Source organism: Cyrtonyx montezumae, unplaced genomic scaffold (genome assembly GCF_038088225.1).
Source record: "Cyrtonyx montezumae isolate F1298 unplaced genomic scaffold, pur_monq_1.0 scaffold_3, whole genome shotgun sequence".
In the NCBI taxonomy this organism is placed as follows: domain Eukaryota; kingdom Metazoa; phylum Chordata; class Aves; order Galliformes; family Odontophoridae; genus Cyrtonyx; species Cyrtonyx montezumae.
Window position 1 is genome coordinate 55712860 of NW_027072034.1, and position 17714 is coordinate 55730573.

At 41.3% G+C, this 17714-nt stretch overlaps 1 protein-coding gene across 2 annotated transcripts; it reads right to left on the minus strand.

Annotated features, from left to right (window-relative positions):
* Positions 1 to 11264: 11264 nt before the first annotated feature.
* Positions 11265 to 17610, minus strand: NDUFV3 (NADH:ubiquinone oxidoreductase subunit V3). 2 transcript variants are annotated; one of them, XM_065741647.1, is made up of 4 exons: positions 17524 to 17610; positions 17298 to 17379; positions 14878 to 15753; positions 11265 to 11524 (listed from the first exon to the last, which is right to left on the minus strand). In XM_065741647.1, exons 1-4 carry the CDS (start codon positions 17569 to 17571, stop codon positions 11358 to 11360), a joined length of 1173 nt encoding a protein of 390 aa, XP_065597719.1. In that variant the 5' UTR covers positions 17572 to 17610; the 3' UTR covers positions 11265 to 11357. The 2 variants fall into 2 exon arrangements, with proteins under 2 accessions (XP_065597719.1, XP_065597720.1); XM_065741648.1 differs by lacking the exon at positions 11265 to 11524 and adding an exon at positions 12565 to 12972.
* Positions 17611 to 17714: the final 104 nt, after the last annotated feature.

A 17714-nucleotide genomic window follows, 5' to 3' on the forward strand; every position in this document is an offset into this window, starting at 1 on the left:
CCCCCTGTATTTGGCACTGGTGAGGCTGCACCTCAAGTGCTGTGTTCAGTTTTGGGCCCCTCACTACAAGAAAGACATTGAGGCATTGGAGAGTATTCGGAGAAAGGCAACAGAACTGTGAGGGCTCTGGAGCAGAAGTTTTATGGGGAACAGCTGAGAGAACTGGGATTGTTCCGTCTGCAGAGAAGAGGCTGGGGGTAGATCTCATTGCTCTCTACAGCCACCTGAAAGGAAGATGTGGTGAGGTGGCAATGGCCTCTTCTCCCAGGTAACAGCAATAAGAAGAAAGGTAATGGCCTTAAGTTGTGCCAGGGGAGGTTCAGACTGGATATTAGGAAACGTTTCTTCTCAGAAAGAGGCAATGCACTGCAACAGGCTGCTCAGAGAGATGGTGGAGTTACCATCCCTGTCACCAACTGTGTGGAGGGTCACAATCAGTGGGCATGGTGATGATGGGCTGATGGACTACATGACATTAGCGGTCTTTTCCAATGATTTTATGATTCTGTGACTGCAGTTCCTTTTGCCAGCCAGGAGTTAGACTTCTAAGCCCACCCTTCTTCACATGAAGGAGGTGATACAGGAAACTGGACATTTTTTCTGAGATTTCTTAGAGAGAGAGATTCCAGGAAAGAAAGGAAATCTCAACAGCTTGTGGAGCAATAACGTTCAGAGATCCCTACACCAGCTCTGTGTGAAATAGCTGTGGCTCTGGAAGCAGCAGAAGTGATACCAGCCCCACGCTGTGCCCAGGCCAAGTGGTGGGCTGAGTGGTGAGGCAAGTCAGCTGGAGACCGAGTGCTGTGCTAGCCAGGCAGTACAGCTTCTGGGATCTGTGCCTGTATCCCTGCCAAGGTCTGCTCTCTGAGAAGCACTGGCCCATTCAGATCCGAGCTGGGCACTTGCAGCACAGGGCTGCTTTGTGCTATAGGGACCCATCCTGAGAGGCCTGCTGCCACAGCCCTGCAGGGGCTCCCTGTCTTCCCTGCCCGAGGACACTGATCTACCTCTGTGATCCACAGAGGAGTGAATAGAGGCTGTAGGGCAGTGACTTTTCAGCTTATTCCCCAGAGCAGGTACAGGGAGAGTCCTCCAAACTGTAGCCTACAGAACGGTGGCATGAAATCCCACAGATCTGCAGACCATATGCCCCACACCATGGCTATAGGACCAGCAGCTCTACCGATCTATTACTGAAATTCTTCTTCATTGCACATATTATTTACTGACCAGCGCAGATGATTATGGAGCAATGCTCTGTAGGATTATTTGAGCAGATCTGATCCGGTACTGGACCAGAAATAAAATTTGCCCCATATTATGCCCTGTTTGCTCTCCTGTCCCACGCCCAAGCCGAATCCCACCCTGGATCCACTGGAAAGTTTTGCAACCTGCTTTTAGCAGGAGGTTGGGCTGGATGATCTCCAGAGGTCTCTTCCAACCATGATGATTCTGTGATTCACATCATTCACTTAGGAATGATCTGAGGTTTGTTGTAACAGTTCCCAGCCCCTAAGACAGCATGAAGGTTTTGGCAGCCCACTGCTGCCACACATGGCTTCCCACTAACCAGATCCCAGTAAAGTTCTCCAGCAGACCTTGAGGAGGAAAAGGTCGTTGAATGATTTGATGAATTACCCTGACCCAATGAGCAGCACTGTGACAAGGGAAGAGGGGAGAGCTAGCTCTCGGCTCCTCACACCAACTAATAGCCTACACAGTAATGCTGCCTGGCTTTTTCTGTCTTATCCAGGGTGCGTCGAGCTATTAGCAATTCACTTCCTCTTACTAATGTAAGGCTTAAACGTTGGATGATGATTATCTTTTTTATGTAGTAAGTGAAGTTCATTTCACCACTTTTATAATATACTGCATATTTTTCAAAGATGTGACATTGAACAGTGTCAGAAAGAACACAATTGCAATGAGCAGAGGCATTTCAGAAAGTGCCAGAAACACTGCTTATGAGATCGTACCTGCTGGTGGGAAGCAAGAGTCCATTCCATATTTAAGCAATACAACCATCAGCACTTTAAATAATCAGAAAACAAAGCAAGGAAATACACTCTGCATGGATAAATGCCTCATAATTTCAGAGACTTACAGTTCAGCTTTGTAACTAGGGCTTGCTTCTCTCAGTCCTGCTTTGGGAGTGTTTTCAATGCATCCTATGAAAGCTCTGCTTTTGCTCTGCACTGCTTTCTAAAAGTGAGTATGCTTCTGCTTTTCCAGTTGCACAGGACTCAAGAAGCTGGATCAAACCAGCTTGTTTATTTCAGTATGACATCCCACATATAAAAAGCGTGCCTATTTCAGTCTTCATATTGTCTTTATTCCAATCAGACCTATGGAAACAAACACAAAACATGCAGGGCTTTTTTTTTTATTTGTTTGTTTGTTTTTTACTTTGCAATATTATATGCATCCACAGGATGATGGCATTCCTCTGCCTGCTAAGTAAGCATGCTCCCTGACATAGAGCCTCCAAAGGCAGAAAGCAGCACAGATTTGTCCTGTGCAGTTTGTGCACCAGCCTACATTTGCAAAGTGAGATTCAGTTCTACCTGCTTGTAGGAATCATAGCTTTCTTCTTCTTCATTAAACTTGGGAACAATGTTTTACATTATCAAAGATTGGTGCTTCCCTTCCAGTTAGTGTAACATAAGCTGCACGTGGCCACAACCTGTAGTGACTGTAAATTCCAGCTGCTCTCCTAGTAGCCAATGTAGTGGTGGGACACTACTGATAGAAATAAACACATAGCAACCACAGACTTTCAGCTTCCTCCTTTTCCTGTCACACCTAGACTGAAGCTCACCCTTTCGTTGTACCCCAGTTCGGTTTTGTATCACCATCTCCACTGCTGACAATGCTTTTTTCAGTGGGAGTATCACAGCTGCAACCGCTGCCAGAATCTCTTGGCAAATGTCTGCTCTCTGAGTCAGAGCCTAATGCCATTACAAGGTCTGCAACAGCTGCAGCAGTCATACATCTGCAAGTCATTTGAACATTTTATGATGAATAAAAACTATCCATTACATAGACCTATACATTATATATTAACCCTAATACTTATTCAGTTACACTGACAATAACCTTTTCCCTCTGCATGCTGTAAACTTCTTTGGCTGCAGCAAGTGTTAACAGAGATACTTAAAGCTCTGTTCCATGGTGGAGTAGTCCCCACATACGCATTACTTCACTTATTCTACCTATTTAAATACAAAATGGGATGATGGAAAGAAAGAAAGAAAGAAAGAAAACAAATGTAAAGATATAAAAAAAAAAAAACCAAACCCATACTGTGCACCAGGAAAGTATTTTTATAATAATAACATGAGACTGTATACACTCGTACAAATTCAGATGATCCAGAACAATGAAAGATATAGAGGAGGAATGAAAACATAGACTCAAAATGTATAGCTAAGAGATTTGAGTTTGACATGCATGGATCCCAAACCTATCCAGATGTCCCCAGCTGGCAACCTGATCCTCAACACCATAGCCAAGACTTGAAATCTAACAAGTCAGAATGTGGAAGACGGTGTAGTGGGACTTAAGGAAAGAGAAGCAGGAGTTGTGAAGGCTTTTGAAACCTTTAAAATAACAACGATAACGAAGTAATACAAGTGTGGTTGCATGAAGGATATATATATACAGCTGCAAATTATGAAGTCAGCCCTTCAGGACATGGCATTCCTAATGCAAGTTGCTGAGCACACTCAATGTAAATAGATGCAAAATACACTCACCGGCTTAGTGACTTCAAGGATAGAATCCCATACGTGATCCCCTACAAGTGAGTCTTCGATGTGTATATACTTGTACAAAACGCAAACTGGGCAAGACATACCTCCCTATGAGTTTCACCATAAGAGTTTTAAAGAGACAAGGCAAAAGTCTGGCATTATTGAAGTCTATCCGAGTTTTTCCATTGATTCATCGGAGCCAGAATTTTACCAGCATCCCATGTACTTATAAGTATTATTTTATGTTAGTTCATCATCTATTGCCCGCAAAACTTTTTTGGAGCCTCAGAAATACATCTCTGATCCTTTTCATTCACTTTTACTTGGTGTTTCATCAATCAGGTTGGTGCCCTTCATAGTGCCAGTATCACCGAGGAAGCAGAGTGCTGATTAACTTGCACTTCCACGCTAAGTTAAATGTGTGAGATAGAAAGTAGTACAGAATTTAAATAAGAAACAGTTATTAGAATAGTCTTGTGGTCAGAAAAGTGACTTGTAGAAAATGTTTTCTTGGATCAGACTGCTTCCTCTGTGCAGTCAGAGGCCAAACTCTTTTACTGGCAATTTGTCTTTATTGCTTGTGCTGGTTTTAGTATTTATACATGAACAATATAAACATGAAAAATGAAAGAAAAAAATAACCTAATAAGGTTGCAAACAGTTCACTTAAAGGGGTTTCAAAAGGTGTCCAGCAGAGATCTTTTTTAAGGTTGATAGTGTGAGTTACATTTCAGGACGCAAAAATCACCTCGCCAACGATGAGTGGGAAGCATTGCCTGCCGATACAGCAGAATCCCTGCGGTCAGCTTGCACATCACCTCCATCCCACTTATAAAAAAAGGGAAAACCCTGCTCCTTCTGATGGCAACGATCACTTACCGAGCACGACGTGATGCAAGGATGTCTTTCTGAGTCAGCTGCCTCCTCGCTGCTGCTGGGGCTGGTCCTGCACCGTAGCAGAGGGCAGTGGAGCAGTAGGGCCAGCGGCACAGCCGCTGCAGAGCCAAAGGGCAAGAGGGAGCCCAGTGCTCACGCTCAGTTGCTTGAAGCACTGCCAGGTCTCTGAACATTAGCACGCATAAACCGGTAAATAGCAGAAAGCCCGAGGCCTGAGCAGCTGGAACCGTGCATTTGTTACCTGAAATCTTAACGTCCAGAAAAATAGCTGCCCCATTCCTTGAGGCTATGTGGAAAATCTCAAAAAAACCCACCCCACAGTCATAAAAGTAATACTAACATCAAGGAAAAGAACTCCCAATTAACTTTTTTTTGTAGGTCTCTTTTTTTTTTTTTTTTTTTTTACAGTCACCTCAAATTTGCAAAGGACATGGGGTGTCCCTCTTGAGGTTTCTCAAACACGTTTCTTTCCCAGCACCAGTTGCTCCTCAAGGTAAATCCTGGAGTTACTCGCAGGGGAAAGAGGCTATGAGGATGCTGAGAGCCCAGCAGTAAGCAGCCAGCTCGTGAATTTACTTCTGCCTGACAGCATCTTCAAGAGCACAGTAGAGCAGCAGTGTTCCTCCAGGATAACAGCTTTGGAAAGGTTCTTCAGGATTTGGGAGAAAAAGTTCCTTCTCCTTTCCCAGCCGCCAAGAGAAAGTGTGTAAAACTACCGAATCCTCACTGCTAATGGGAGGGTGATACAGAAGATGGAGGCCATTGACTGGTGTCCAGAGACAACAACCCGCTACGAATTCCAGCACCATTCCACTTCCCAGCAGCTGGATTTCTCACCAGGGTGGATTGCTGGTTTTGGATACCTCCCCAATTTTTCCTGTCTGTTAACAGTCTTCCACTATAAGGAAGTTGTATTTGGAACAGTTGTAAAGCCCTCCCCCGCCCCCCCCCACCAATTTTTTTTTTTTTAATCTAAATGGCCTTGCCATTGCCTGAATGCAATTTCATATTTGCTGGAATTTCTGTGCAGACTGTAGAATATCTGAAATGTATTTTTGTTGTGGGGTTAGTAATTATCACACCTCCTGGGAGGACCTGAATTTGCTCAGAGTTTCTAAATAGTATGCATGCTCAGCATAGAATATGCAAGAAAAAAAATCTTTTTTTAATTTATCATTAGTTTTCAGACTGAGTTGCTCTGTAAATAGATGTGAGGTACAAAGAGAAAGCTGAGATCACTAACTCCTCACCTGCAAAACAAGGCTGAGGACCCAAGAAATGATGCAACTTGCCGAAGGCTATGCAGGCAGCCAGGGGTCTCACAAATGAATGCAGAGCCACTCCAACACCTCAGTCATAGGGACCATCCTTCCCCTCAGTTCCTACGTTTGCCTTCTCTTTTCTGTATTCTGAATTTCTTTCCTGCTTTCCTTACATTTCTTTCTGTCCTAACACAACAGAATATATGACACTTCTAAGGATATCCCAGAAGAGTTTGGGAAGCACCAACATATTAGAATCTTTTAGTCTGGTATTAAACTAAATTAAACATAGGAAATGTTTTTAGGACAAAAGAATGCATGGAAATGAGAAATTAAAGCTTCATGAGGCGGCTCTCTAAAGTCCCTTTCAAAGCCTCCAGGGAGATGTAACTATTGCTCTCTTCTTTAATGTAGGCCATTGGCATTTACCCTGTATGAGGTGTGTTGTATTTTGCTTTTTCCTTCTATAGTGCTGGACAGTAGCTATCATTAATTTTACAAACCAAATATATCCATCTCCTCCAAGCAAACAGCAAAATGTAATACAAAATCACCTCATAGTGATGGGGAGAGACAAGAAAGAAACAGAAAACATAACAGAAAATCAACCAACAAAAGCAGAAAGCATAAATAATTTTAATTAGCCCATTTGAAAGTTATTTTATACTAACTGCTTCAGGAACTATCCAGATTTAACACAACACTCAGATTTGGAAAGGGATACTGCCATTTGAAGTGCATGTCAGACTGGAAAGAAAAAAAAAAAAAAAACAAGAAAAAAAAACCAGACTGCTGCTATGAATTTTAGGCATTACTTTTCACTAAGATACCTGGCATGGGTTCTGGAAGCATTAGGAGTTAAGGTGTATCTTAAAGTTTGCATTCTTCATGGCTTCAGAGTTACAGTATCATGTTTAAAAAACTGCTGAGAACACAGACAAGCCCAAAATAAATGCTGGTAGCCCATCTCCTGACTCCTTATGCTGACCCAAAGTTTGTAGGATACTTTATTATTATGAGCAGACATTTAAACCTACGTCTGCTCCTAACTATGCATAAACACATTGTTTTCCATCCAAAATGTGCCATATATTGCAAAACTTTCAGAGATAGATATGAAATTCCAAATGTAATTAAATGTTTACAGGCAAATAAACAAACAACAGTAAGGTCTTGGTGATCTTGGTGGTCTTTTCCAACCTTAATGACTCTATGATTCTAAGTGAGCTCAAAGATGTCGAGCAGATGGTACCAGGAGCAGTATCATCCTGAGATGAACACTAAGGATACCATGTAAATACTAAGATATATTTATACATGGTAGGATACTCAAGGGTGCTGAGGGATCTGGGCCATTGTAAGGCCAATCACTTCCACCTTAGGGAAGGCATGGGGACTATGTGAAGCTCCTGACATCTGAGGAAAAGGCTGATGTCAAGCCTGCTTAAAGAAGGCAAGAAAGGACACCTGGGAAACTACAGCTTAGCCATCCTTAGCTCGCTAGCTTGGAAGATTGCAAAACAAATCCTCCTAGGACCTATGCCCAGGTTTATGAAGGACAAAAAGATCACTGGAAACAGCACAGATTTACCTAAGGCAGTAAATAGCACATGACAAACCTGACTGCCTCCTCTGATGAAGTTAAAGTGGTAAGGAAGGAGCAGTAAGGATGAGAGTTAACAAATCCAAATATTTCTGTTAGATAACAGGTAAAGGTTAGATGGTTGGTTTTTTTTTTGTTTGTTTGAATTGTGAGATTGTTCAGACACTGGAGGTGAACAGAAAAACTGTGGGGTTTCCATGCTTGGGGACACTCAAAACTTAAGTAGACGAGGCCCGGGGCAACTTGATCTAATTGCACCTACTGCAGAGCAGAGGACTCATAGTCTCAGGATGTTGCTTCCAGCCACAATTTCCATTATTCTAATGTTACGATCCCTCAGGATACTGTGAGTAAGCTTTCTACTTCCTTGTTTATGGGGTTGGGGGGGGGGCGGGGGAGTAGTCATTGACTGGGACAACTCAAGAATTAAAGCTGTTTGGAACAGGCAGATAGCTGCTTTCACAAGCCTTTCCTATTCTTCCTCCCAAATACCTCAAGGTCACAAACTCTGTGGAATTCTGATCAGCACAAATACAGGAAGCCCTGCTCTGCTACAGATCTTCAGCAAGCTCAAGAGAACATAGGCAGTATTCTTGTGTTTCCACTACCTTGAGTATGAAAAGGAAGAACTACAAACCATCCTCAGATAAGAGTAGATAATATAACTGTACAACTAGCTTAGACAATAGAGAAAAGACTATAGGCAGATCATTTATGGCCTATGATTTTACAGGCAAGGAGATGAAGATGCACTGAATGTGTTTTGACTGTTGAAATCTAGGGACATACTTTGAAAGATCTCCAGTCCAAAGCACCATTTCTCAAATTTAAAACAAATCTTCAAAATGGCACTGTGGATTGCCTTGGTTATCATGACTGGTTGCCAAAGAAGGCACCACGAGGACCAAAGGAATCCTGACCTTGCAAGACCTCAAGTTATCAGCACAATCTCTGCTTTCATCACTAACTTTAGATGCTGAGTTTTCAACCACTGTCCATCAACTTCTGGGTTCATAAATTCATACTGAAAGCTCTGCACGCAAGGGAATGCAAGGGAACCATTGAAAACAATTTTATTGGTAGGGAACTCGTTTGCTACATGAGAAAAGCTTCAAAGGACTTGAAATTTGAAAACTGCTCCCTTCAACAAAGGAAGCAGGAGTTTCCTCTTCTTTAATGAGAAATTAGTGAAGCTAGTGGAAGTGAATCCCTTTCTATATTCTCATGCACTCCCACAATTACGCACTATCTTCACTGAGTTATGATGAATTTTATGCTGGATCTACAGAGCTGGTTTTCACAAAACCCAGGCTGTGACTTGATTTCTTTCTTTCGCATCTGAGGGTTTCCAGGAATTATGTTAATATCCTGGACTGTGCATTCTTTAAAACAAGGTTTCTGACTGTATCTGACAAGTGCCCAGCAGAGCGAGGCAGTTATTCATTATCACAACATCACAGAATATGAGCATATTGTATCACATCCTGCTTGAAATTTAAATGTTAGCATATGACTCAAACACAATACCATCAGATAATAATAAAGAACCAAGAAATGAAGCCTTTTTCTTTGAAGTCTGGGACACAACAGAGGGAAAAAGTCAGTGTTGTGCCCTTCCTTAATGTTGTTTTCCTTCCCAGACTGATTCACTGAACAGTGTATGCAAGACACGTATCAAACATACTAGAATTATGAAGCTTCTCGAGTTTCCAGTGTCATTTTAGAGGTACAGAAAAGATCATCCAACAAGGCACTCAAATAGGATTACACAAAGGGCATTCAACGTTATTTTTTCCTGTAACCATTGAAAAAGGGCGGCAAAAGGCCTTGCGTCAATATAGATTAAAATACTGCTGCAATTCCACCTCAGAACTTTGAATTGAGTGAAAATAACACGCTTCAGTTTCAACCCACTCCTCCTTAGCCGATTTAACTCAGTGTTTTTAACGCCAACCCTCCTTAGAAATATGAAGTGCATTAGGTGAGTAATTCTGATTCCAAACAGCTAACGATCACAGCCACCGTGAGCAGGCTTCGTAAACACATAAGCATATGTATGGGCACCATTTAATTTTTACTTTTACTGTTTAGATTCTAACAGCTTGCAGCCTCCTCCAGTCATCATAAAATAAGCAACTGGGAATACATTTATGCACCAGCATAGACTAAACTACATACATACACATACGTACACAGCAGCTTTACAGTGGCCCTCCAGTGGGCACTTAATCAGGGAAGCGTCCGAGAGCTCATTTTGAAGACCCATTTCCTCATTCTTTCATCTTTTTAATGTTAACAGCAAATTTCTTTCCCAACTATGGTGCACATGGTGGCTCAAAGTGATTTTTTGCTCTTTATTTCTAAGCATGTGGATTTATGCGTTCGCTGATTTTAGATTTCATAGTTAAGAGTCAGTAATAAGCTTTTTAGTTTTTACAGGACAGTAAAATTGCTCGCCAGAGGTTTCTAACTTAAAAATCTAAACAGCAGATTGATGTAGGCCTCTTGATCCCTCTTACTGCATTTTTGCCAAGTCAGAGTACAAAATAGCTGTTCTAATAATTGCACCCAGGGGTTTGTGTCCAGTATCCACGTAGACTGCTAAAGCTGCCTCCATATTCCCTTTGATCTTGCATATTCTGCTGCTTCTGACAGATGATAGAAAATGCTGCAGCTATTGCAAGTACAGCCGCACAAAGACCAATTAACACCGAAAAACAAAATGAACGAGAAGCCAAAATGGAACCAAACCCACAACAGCTGGTGGTCATCAAGGCAGCTTTCCCAGAGGGCAGAAGACTGTTACTAACAGGATGGAAATACAAAATTTACTGAGACCAACTGTAACTGCTGATAATACAGATTGAGAAGTGCCTCATTTCTACATTTTCTGTAGAGCAAGAGAGAGGAGCTGGACACAGACATGTTAATTTTTATTGTGGAAAAAAAAACTGGGAAGAAACACATAATCCCAGTGAGCAAGTAGTAACAGAAACTGATCTTTCCATAATGCTGTTTTGGCCACATTTAAATAACAGGCAAGTATAACTCAGAGAAATAAATTATTTCCCAAAGTTTAATCAGTGTGGTGTAATTCAACAGTAGCTACTCACTGAAGCTTCCATATATCTTGAACAGCTTTAACTACTACAGAACCCAGACCCCAGAACCCTCAGCAGAAGAGTAAGTTAGGTTGCATTCTACCTTTACAATAATGCAGGACTTGAAACGTTTCAATCCTTTCATACATTCATCTGCTAGCATACCACGTACACTATTGCCACAAGAGACAAATGCTACTTGCTTTCAGCCAATGGTTTCAAATCCAAATCCATAGTAAGTATAACCTCTAAAGGTGGGAAAACGTTTGTGTGCAAGGTGAACAGCCCACTGCATTACAATAACAGAACGGTTTGAGTAGCAAGGGACTTTAAAGCCAACCCAGCTCCTGCCCCATCCAACCTGGCCCTGAGCATCTCCAGCAACACCTGCTAAAACCAAGTAAAATCACAGTACATACTGAACTGACACATCCACAAAAGCCATTACTTCCCTTGGCACAGTACATGAAGAATGGTCAATACAAACGTTTTTGAGACATAGAAAAATCAGGACATTTCTAAACTGCATGCATGCTGAGAGGTAGAAAGCCTATTTTTATTCACTGATGATACACTGACCTGTAGCTTGATCATAAAAATCAGGAAGTGAAGGACTCCAAGAGCCAAAAACTGTTTGAAAGCGCAAGCATTACTTATCATGAATTTATTGACATAACAGATGATACATCAGAGCTAAATAGAACAATATATCATTCTCCCTGTGCAATTAACTGTAATTCTTTCAGTGCCTCGGTGATGGTCTTCCAGAAGATGGCTGTGGCTGCCTGAATTTTGAGAGAGCCACAAGAGAATCAACAAAGGTATAGATATTATATTCATGATGCTGGAGGTTCTTGTAGGTTGAATTATCAAATTCTTCTGGAGCAGGCTGAGCAGCGGCCGTGGCCTCTGTGAAAACAAACAATAACTGGTGACTACAGGGATGCCAAAAGAGGGGGCAATATTCAGATCCCTAATCCAAGCAACATTAAAAAAAAAAGTAAAAAAAAGTCAGCAACTATAACAAAACGTTTAGGTTCTGCTGGTACCTTGTCTGATCCTAAAGAAGCACATTAGTATGCAGCAGGGAAACAGGAATCTGTACAAGCCATCTCATACAGGACAGGTTTTCACATCCAAACTACCACCTAATGCTGGGGAGGATTGGGCAGAGTATCTCATTTGTATTTTGAAAACATATGCTTACGCTTCCTGGCTCAATTTGGTTTTCACCACAGCCAGAACAGTAGATGATGCTCTTAGCAAGCCAGAAGAGGCAAAGAAGCAGTACAAATGATACATCACCACATCAGACCGTGAGATACAGCTCTTAGAACTACTTTACAGATTGATTTTTTTCCATGGGGAAAAGTGATTGAATTACTGATATCTTCACAGCTTAATTTCAAATGTAGTTCTACTAACAATAATATATTATGAGGCTTTGATACGCATTTTCCTTCTTTCAGAAAAAAAAAAGTAATTGTGATAAAATCTTTCAAAATTTGTAATCAGCTCTTCTTCCTAAAAGAACAATCTAACAGTGCTGTTCAGAACTCTTTACTTCACATTAAAACCAACATTAATTCTTTCACTTTTAAAATACTATGCAAATTTAGGCAGTACTATTTACATAAAAGGTTCCCGGTACTAGCTGATTTTACAACCAAGGAAATTGCAAGAAATAAAGCTTTATTCCCAATATTAATTTATTCTCACATGCCCAGAGTTATGGCAATAGGAAAGACATAAGCATAATGTAGTAAAAAGCTTCCTCGTATAAATCTGCATGTAGTGGTTTATGTTAGAACGTATTAAACTTCTTTTTATAATGCAACAGCCTACAATAAAAATACAAGAACTCAAGCAATTGAAAACCAGAATTTCCCTTTAATTATAACAAATTTTTGCAATGTAATGCTATTGGTTTAAAAGTGTGTATACATAAAATTTAGCATGGCTTGCTTATCAAATGCCACGTAGTAAGCTATGGTTTCAGCAAAACAACTCATAACCTATGAAAAGAAATACCCCTTTCCCTACTGCTCAGTTCCTACTGAGACAGCTCACAGGAGACACCACTACACATATAAAAACTAGATGATATGGGCTTAGCTGCAAATAGCCCCAAGAACAAGGAGGCGTAGGGAAGCGTATATGCAACCTGCAAGAGACAGTTGTTCCAAATTAAGAGACAGATGCTCAGGAAGAAAAGCAGATGGAGTCTCACTTTTCCTGCCCGAATACACTGTACTTGGCTTCTCAAAAGGAAAAATTTATTTCTGACTTCTTCCTCTTTGTACTTTAGACTTCTTCTATGCCTTCTCTCTTAAAGAAGGATTCCTGAGGATGTCCTTCTGAAATGAATCAGAGGGATATTTCTGAGTTACCACACTACTATTTTGCTTCTTATTTAGCAGCTGAAGTCAAGTCAGCAGCTTTTGCCGACTGCATAGCATGCCTGTTCTACCAAGTGGATGACATCAGCTTAACATCTAGGTTTGTAATGAGAAAAACTATTAAATCAAATGAAAAACTATTAAAACTATTTCAGCTTCAGTATACTTGCTGCAGACTTTGCAGATAAGAGAAAAATATAGGAATGGGGCAGAAGCACAGACTACAAAAGGAATAATTAACTGTGAACAACAAACATGAGGAAGCAGTAACTTTCCAAAGGAGGTCTCAAAAGGAAGAGGACATACCCTGAAGACAGCGGCAGTGCTGCTGAACAGTGTAGCTAGATTTCACTCCACTACTCCCTGACACTCAAAGATGTTTCACCAGCAGCAAAGGAGTGTGAACTCACCTGTACTAATCCCTGCCTCCCACACAACCGCAGCAGCAGAGTCCTCTAGCGGAGACTCAGGGCATACCCAGCACAAAATTTTCTGCTGTCACAGCCCTATCACCTCCACACAGCAAGAGAAGCTCAATAGCAGAAGTGCTTTTCTCAGAATAGCCAGATCTATCCCAAAGATTTTGGTGGGGTGGCTATGTTGACAAGCGGTCTGAGACATGGCTGTTATATAGAACTACAGGAAAAGCTTGCCACATAGGCTTAATCTTACTGTGGATTTACTTTATCAGAGTAGTGAAAGCTGTTTAATAGATCTGTGAGCTACTGTAAGTTTCACTGTGAATCATGAGCACATTTCAGGACCAAGTGCTCCCCTTCATACTCATATTTGAATCTCCCCATGCCTCATGTACTGAGGAGTCCAGAACTGAAGACCCAGCACTCCTGGTGTGGCTGCACCAGTGCTGAGCAGAAGGAAGAATTACCTCCCTCTACCTGCTTGCAATGCTCATCCTAATGCAGCATAGAATATTGTTGGTCTTAGGTACGAGGGCACACTGTTGGCTCATGTTCAGGTTGCTATCCCACCAAGACCCCCTAGTGCCTGTTCTGCAAGGATATCACTGGAAGGATGTTATCCTTACAGCTTTATAAGGATGATTCTGCTTCATGTTGGTGTTTTTTTTTGTTTGTTTGTTTTAATTTAAAGAAGCAATCAAAAGGGCAGTCTTAAGAACGGTATGCTGCTTAAGTTTGAAATCAAGAATGGCAAGCATCTAGCAAGTCACAGATCTTGATAGAGGGGAATTTACTACTGAAATACACAGAATGAGATCAGTAGGAAAGTTAACCAGATCAGAAGCAACTAGAAAGGTAAGTCAGACAGGGAAGTATAGCTAGGGAGTACATGATGCTTTTTCCTAAAGCAAACACACAAAACAAGAACAAAAAAAAACCACTGTCTGCTCTCCACCTCACAACAAGAACTAGGCTATGAGGTCAACTCAACGTTACTTCAACAACTTCAGGATCAACACCTGCTCCTGGCATTACACTATGATTTCTTGAAATCTGAAGCCTGAAGAGCTTGAGAGAAAGAAGTAAAGGGAGGAGAGAGAAGGAAAGCTGCCAAAAACTTTCTGAGAAAGAAAGAAAAACAAGCTTTGTTGTACAAAACCTATGGTTTTGTTCATAATCTTGTTTTCATTTTTATCAGTAAGAAACTGCAAGTACAGCGAGAGGAAGACAGCTTCCTTTCACAACGTAACTGAAAATTGAGTGCTACCAAGCTCTTATAACAATTAGCAATGAACAAGAATTCACCTTCTAGCAAGTCACTGCTACATCACTAGCTCCAGTGTAAAGATCACAGAATCACTGAGATGATTTGGAAACAATTTTTAAAAACCACACCCTCACCCAGGAGAATCTATAATACAGTTCAAGCAAATTAAATGTGTACCATCTATCGTGCTGCTTTCTCCAGCTTGAGCTCCTGCATCCTGAACAGTCTCCTCCTTCGTACCCATCACCAACGCTGTGTTTTCAGAAATCTCCTCTTCTAGTTTGGGAGCAGTTATCTCTACTGCTTCTGATTTCTGTGTCTCCTTTAACTTTTTTCCTTTCCTTCTGGATATCAAGTTTTGCTTTTTGTCTTCCTGAGTCACTGATGGAGCTTCCAGCTGAGTAGTTGCTATCTGGGCTCCCATGGACTTTTCCTCCAAATAATCAGGTTTAACACTGGCATTTGCCAGGTGTTTTTTATTCAAGTGTGGTTCTAAGACTAACTTCTTCTGGTCTGCTCCTTTTGGAGTTGTTTTTTCGTTAGGGTCTCTTGCTTTGGATTTTAATGTTTTATGACTGACCGACGCTTTAGAAAATGCAACTTGCTTGATAGTAGGTACATCAGTTTCTGTTTTGCTTGGCTTTTTCTTAGATACGTATTCTTTGTGGCGTTTTTGGGACAAGTCATCTTTTGGTAGCTGTGATGTCTTTATTGGTACGTTCTCAGAAAAGAAGGAATCTCGCCTAGGAAACTCCACTCTGGTTTTAATGGAAACTCCCTTCTCATCACCATCATCACTTTCTTCTTCAGAATCTGAGCTAGAATCTGAATCTGAGCTGGATGAAGACGAAGTTTCTTCTTCAGCTAGTTCCTTCCTTATGCCTCCTCCTGTTGCAATTTTATTGAGTCTTGCCTCCTCAAGGGAAGAAACAATCACTCGCTGAGGAAATGCAACCACAGTCTTCATAGACATCAGCATTCTCATATCTTCATCAGGTTTTGAAGTTTCCTTGGGATTAGTATTCAGTGTACTCCCACCTTCTTTTGCAGATACTGGGTGAGAGTTAGAAGACAACATTTTAGGAAATTCAACTGTTGTCTTGGTGCCTCCCTGTGGTCCCACTACATAAAGGGAATGGCACAGACTATTATAATCATTACATACACATCCCAGCTAATAAATGATCTCAGCCACTTAATTTTAACTTTCTAACACAGTCTAGTAAAGAAAGAAATTATAAAGTTATTAAAGTGAACACATACATGAAGCAGAAAGCTCTAAAACATTTTAAGCTAAAGAAAATAGAGCACTAGTTAGCACTGAACAGTTTATGCTGCTGCGATGCTGAAATGTCTTTTGCTCCTTGCTTTGTCGAGCTCCTTGCAAGAGTTGTTTTTTCTGTGCTTCAATTCTGCATCACTGGAGATGGTAACAAACATCTTCTTATCTCTGGTGAACATTAAGTCAGCTTGTCAGCAGAGATCTTCAAATATTTGTTCACAAGCAGGCTAGCAGAGCAGAAGACATACTAAACCAATCTAACTATTGCAAGAGGTTGGCTAATGCTATCTTTTAAGCAGTAGGGAGGGAAGACTTTCAAGGAACTAGTAGTAGAGCAAGAGATAACCGAGGCCACACATGAAAGTATTACTAGTTCATAGGTCTGTGTGACCTACCAACCAAACTGCTTCTCAGTTTAATGCAATTTTTTTCTATCTCCACTTCCCATTTTAGTTTGAAATCTCTTAAAAAGTTTTAGAAGGCTTCCTGATGTGTTAGAGCCCATCTGTGTTTCTCCTCCTTCACAGAGGCTCCAGAAGCAGATCAACAGCAAATAACTTGTTAGAAAAAACAAGAGGACAAAAAGGACTGAAAGCACGTTAAAAAGATACTTCAGTATTGTTATTTGCTACAGGAAAGTCCATTTCATCCATAAGAGCTACGCTTACTTTTCCAACCTGCAGTGTAGTTCAACTGATTTCTACACTTATGTGCAGATATATCTGCATGGTTTGGAAGCCCAGGACTGTAAGGCAGACTGCAGATTTTTCCCTTACAAGTGTTCTACAGTAATACCTTGTATGACCTAAGGAATTACTATGAGTAGCCCTGAATAGAAGCAAGTCTATAACAACACTGAGATAAAAATATCACAGAAGAGACAGATACATCTAATTAAAAGATATCCAATCACCTTTGCAAGAAGCCCTGACACCCTGCCCAGGCTGACAGCGAAACACAGCAGAATGTATAATCTAATATCTGAGAAAACATCCCTCAAGGCTGAAGAGTTCTTCAAAGAACAGCAGAGGAAGAACTCAAGAATGCCCAAAGGGAAAAAGAGAGGAGCAAAACCCAAGCAAAAGCTGAAGTATTAGTAGTAAGACGTCCTAAGAAATCAAGAAGGCAGACAGAGTTCAACTTGAGCACTAAGAGGAAGTGTCACTGGAATTAAAAAAAAAAAAAAAAAAAAACGAAAACTTTAACATGGAATATGTTAAAAACAAGAATACTTGTACCAGACGCCACTTAGGATACCGTTGTACCACCAGCACAATTACTCAAACCCCTTTATCACAAGTACGAAGCATCTTACTGCTGTCCGACGGCATCCCGGAACCCCCAGGCCGGGTGCACAGCATCGCTCCTCGGATCCCCAAGGCGTCCAGTCGTACAGCCTGTAGAAAAACACAGCCATTAAGCTCTCAGCCACTGGCCCGGAGCCTCTCCGAGGCACGGAGCGGCCGATCCGGCCGCTCCGTGCCTCGGAGAGGCCCCGGGCCGAGGTTCATTTTGGAGCTGGGAGCTCTGGGAACCCCAACCTTGCGGGCAGCCGCCCGCCCACAGCCCAGCAGCGAGGGCGCCGCCATCTTGTCTCGCTCTCTAGAACCCCGTGCTGCCCTCTATCAGCAATATTCCTTTTTCTTCCTTTAATTTTTTTTCTTTTTTTTTTTTTTTTTTGCATTTATTTACTGATTAATTTGTTTAATTATTCTTTTTTCTATTTTTTTTT

Coding starts and splice junctions, on each gene's coding strand:
- NDUFV3 (XM_065741647.1), bottom strand. CDS start 17,571: ATGGCGGCGCCCTCGCTGCTGGGCTGTGGGCGGGCGGCTGCCCGCAAG. Junction 17,380..17,523: donor GGCGGGCGGCTGCCCGCAAG/GTTGGGGTTCCC, acceptor GTTTTTCTACAG/GCTGTACGACTGGACGCCTT. Junction 11,525..14,877: donor AGAAAGCAGCACGATAGATG/GTACACATTTAA, acceptor TTGTTTTCACAG/AGGCCACGGCCGCTGCTCAG.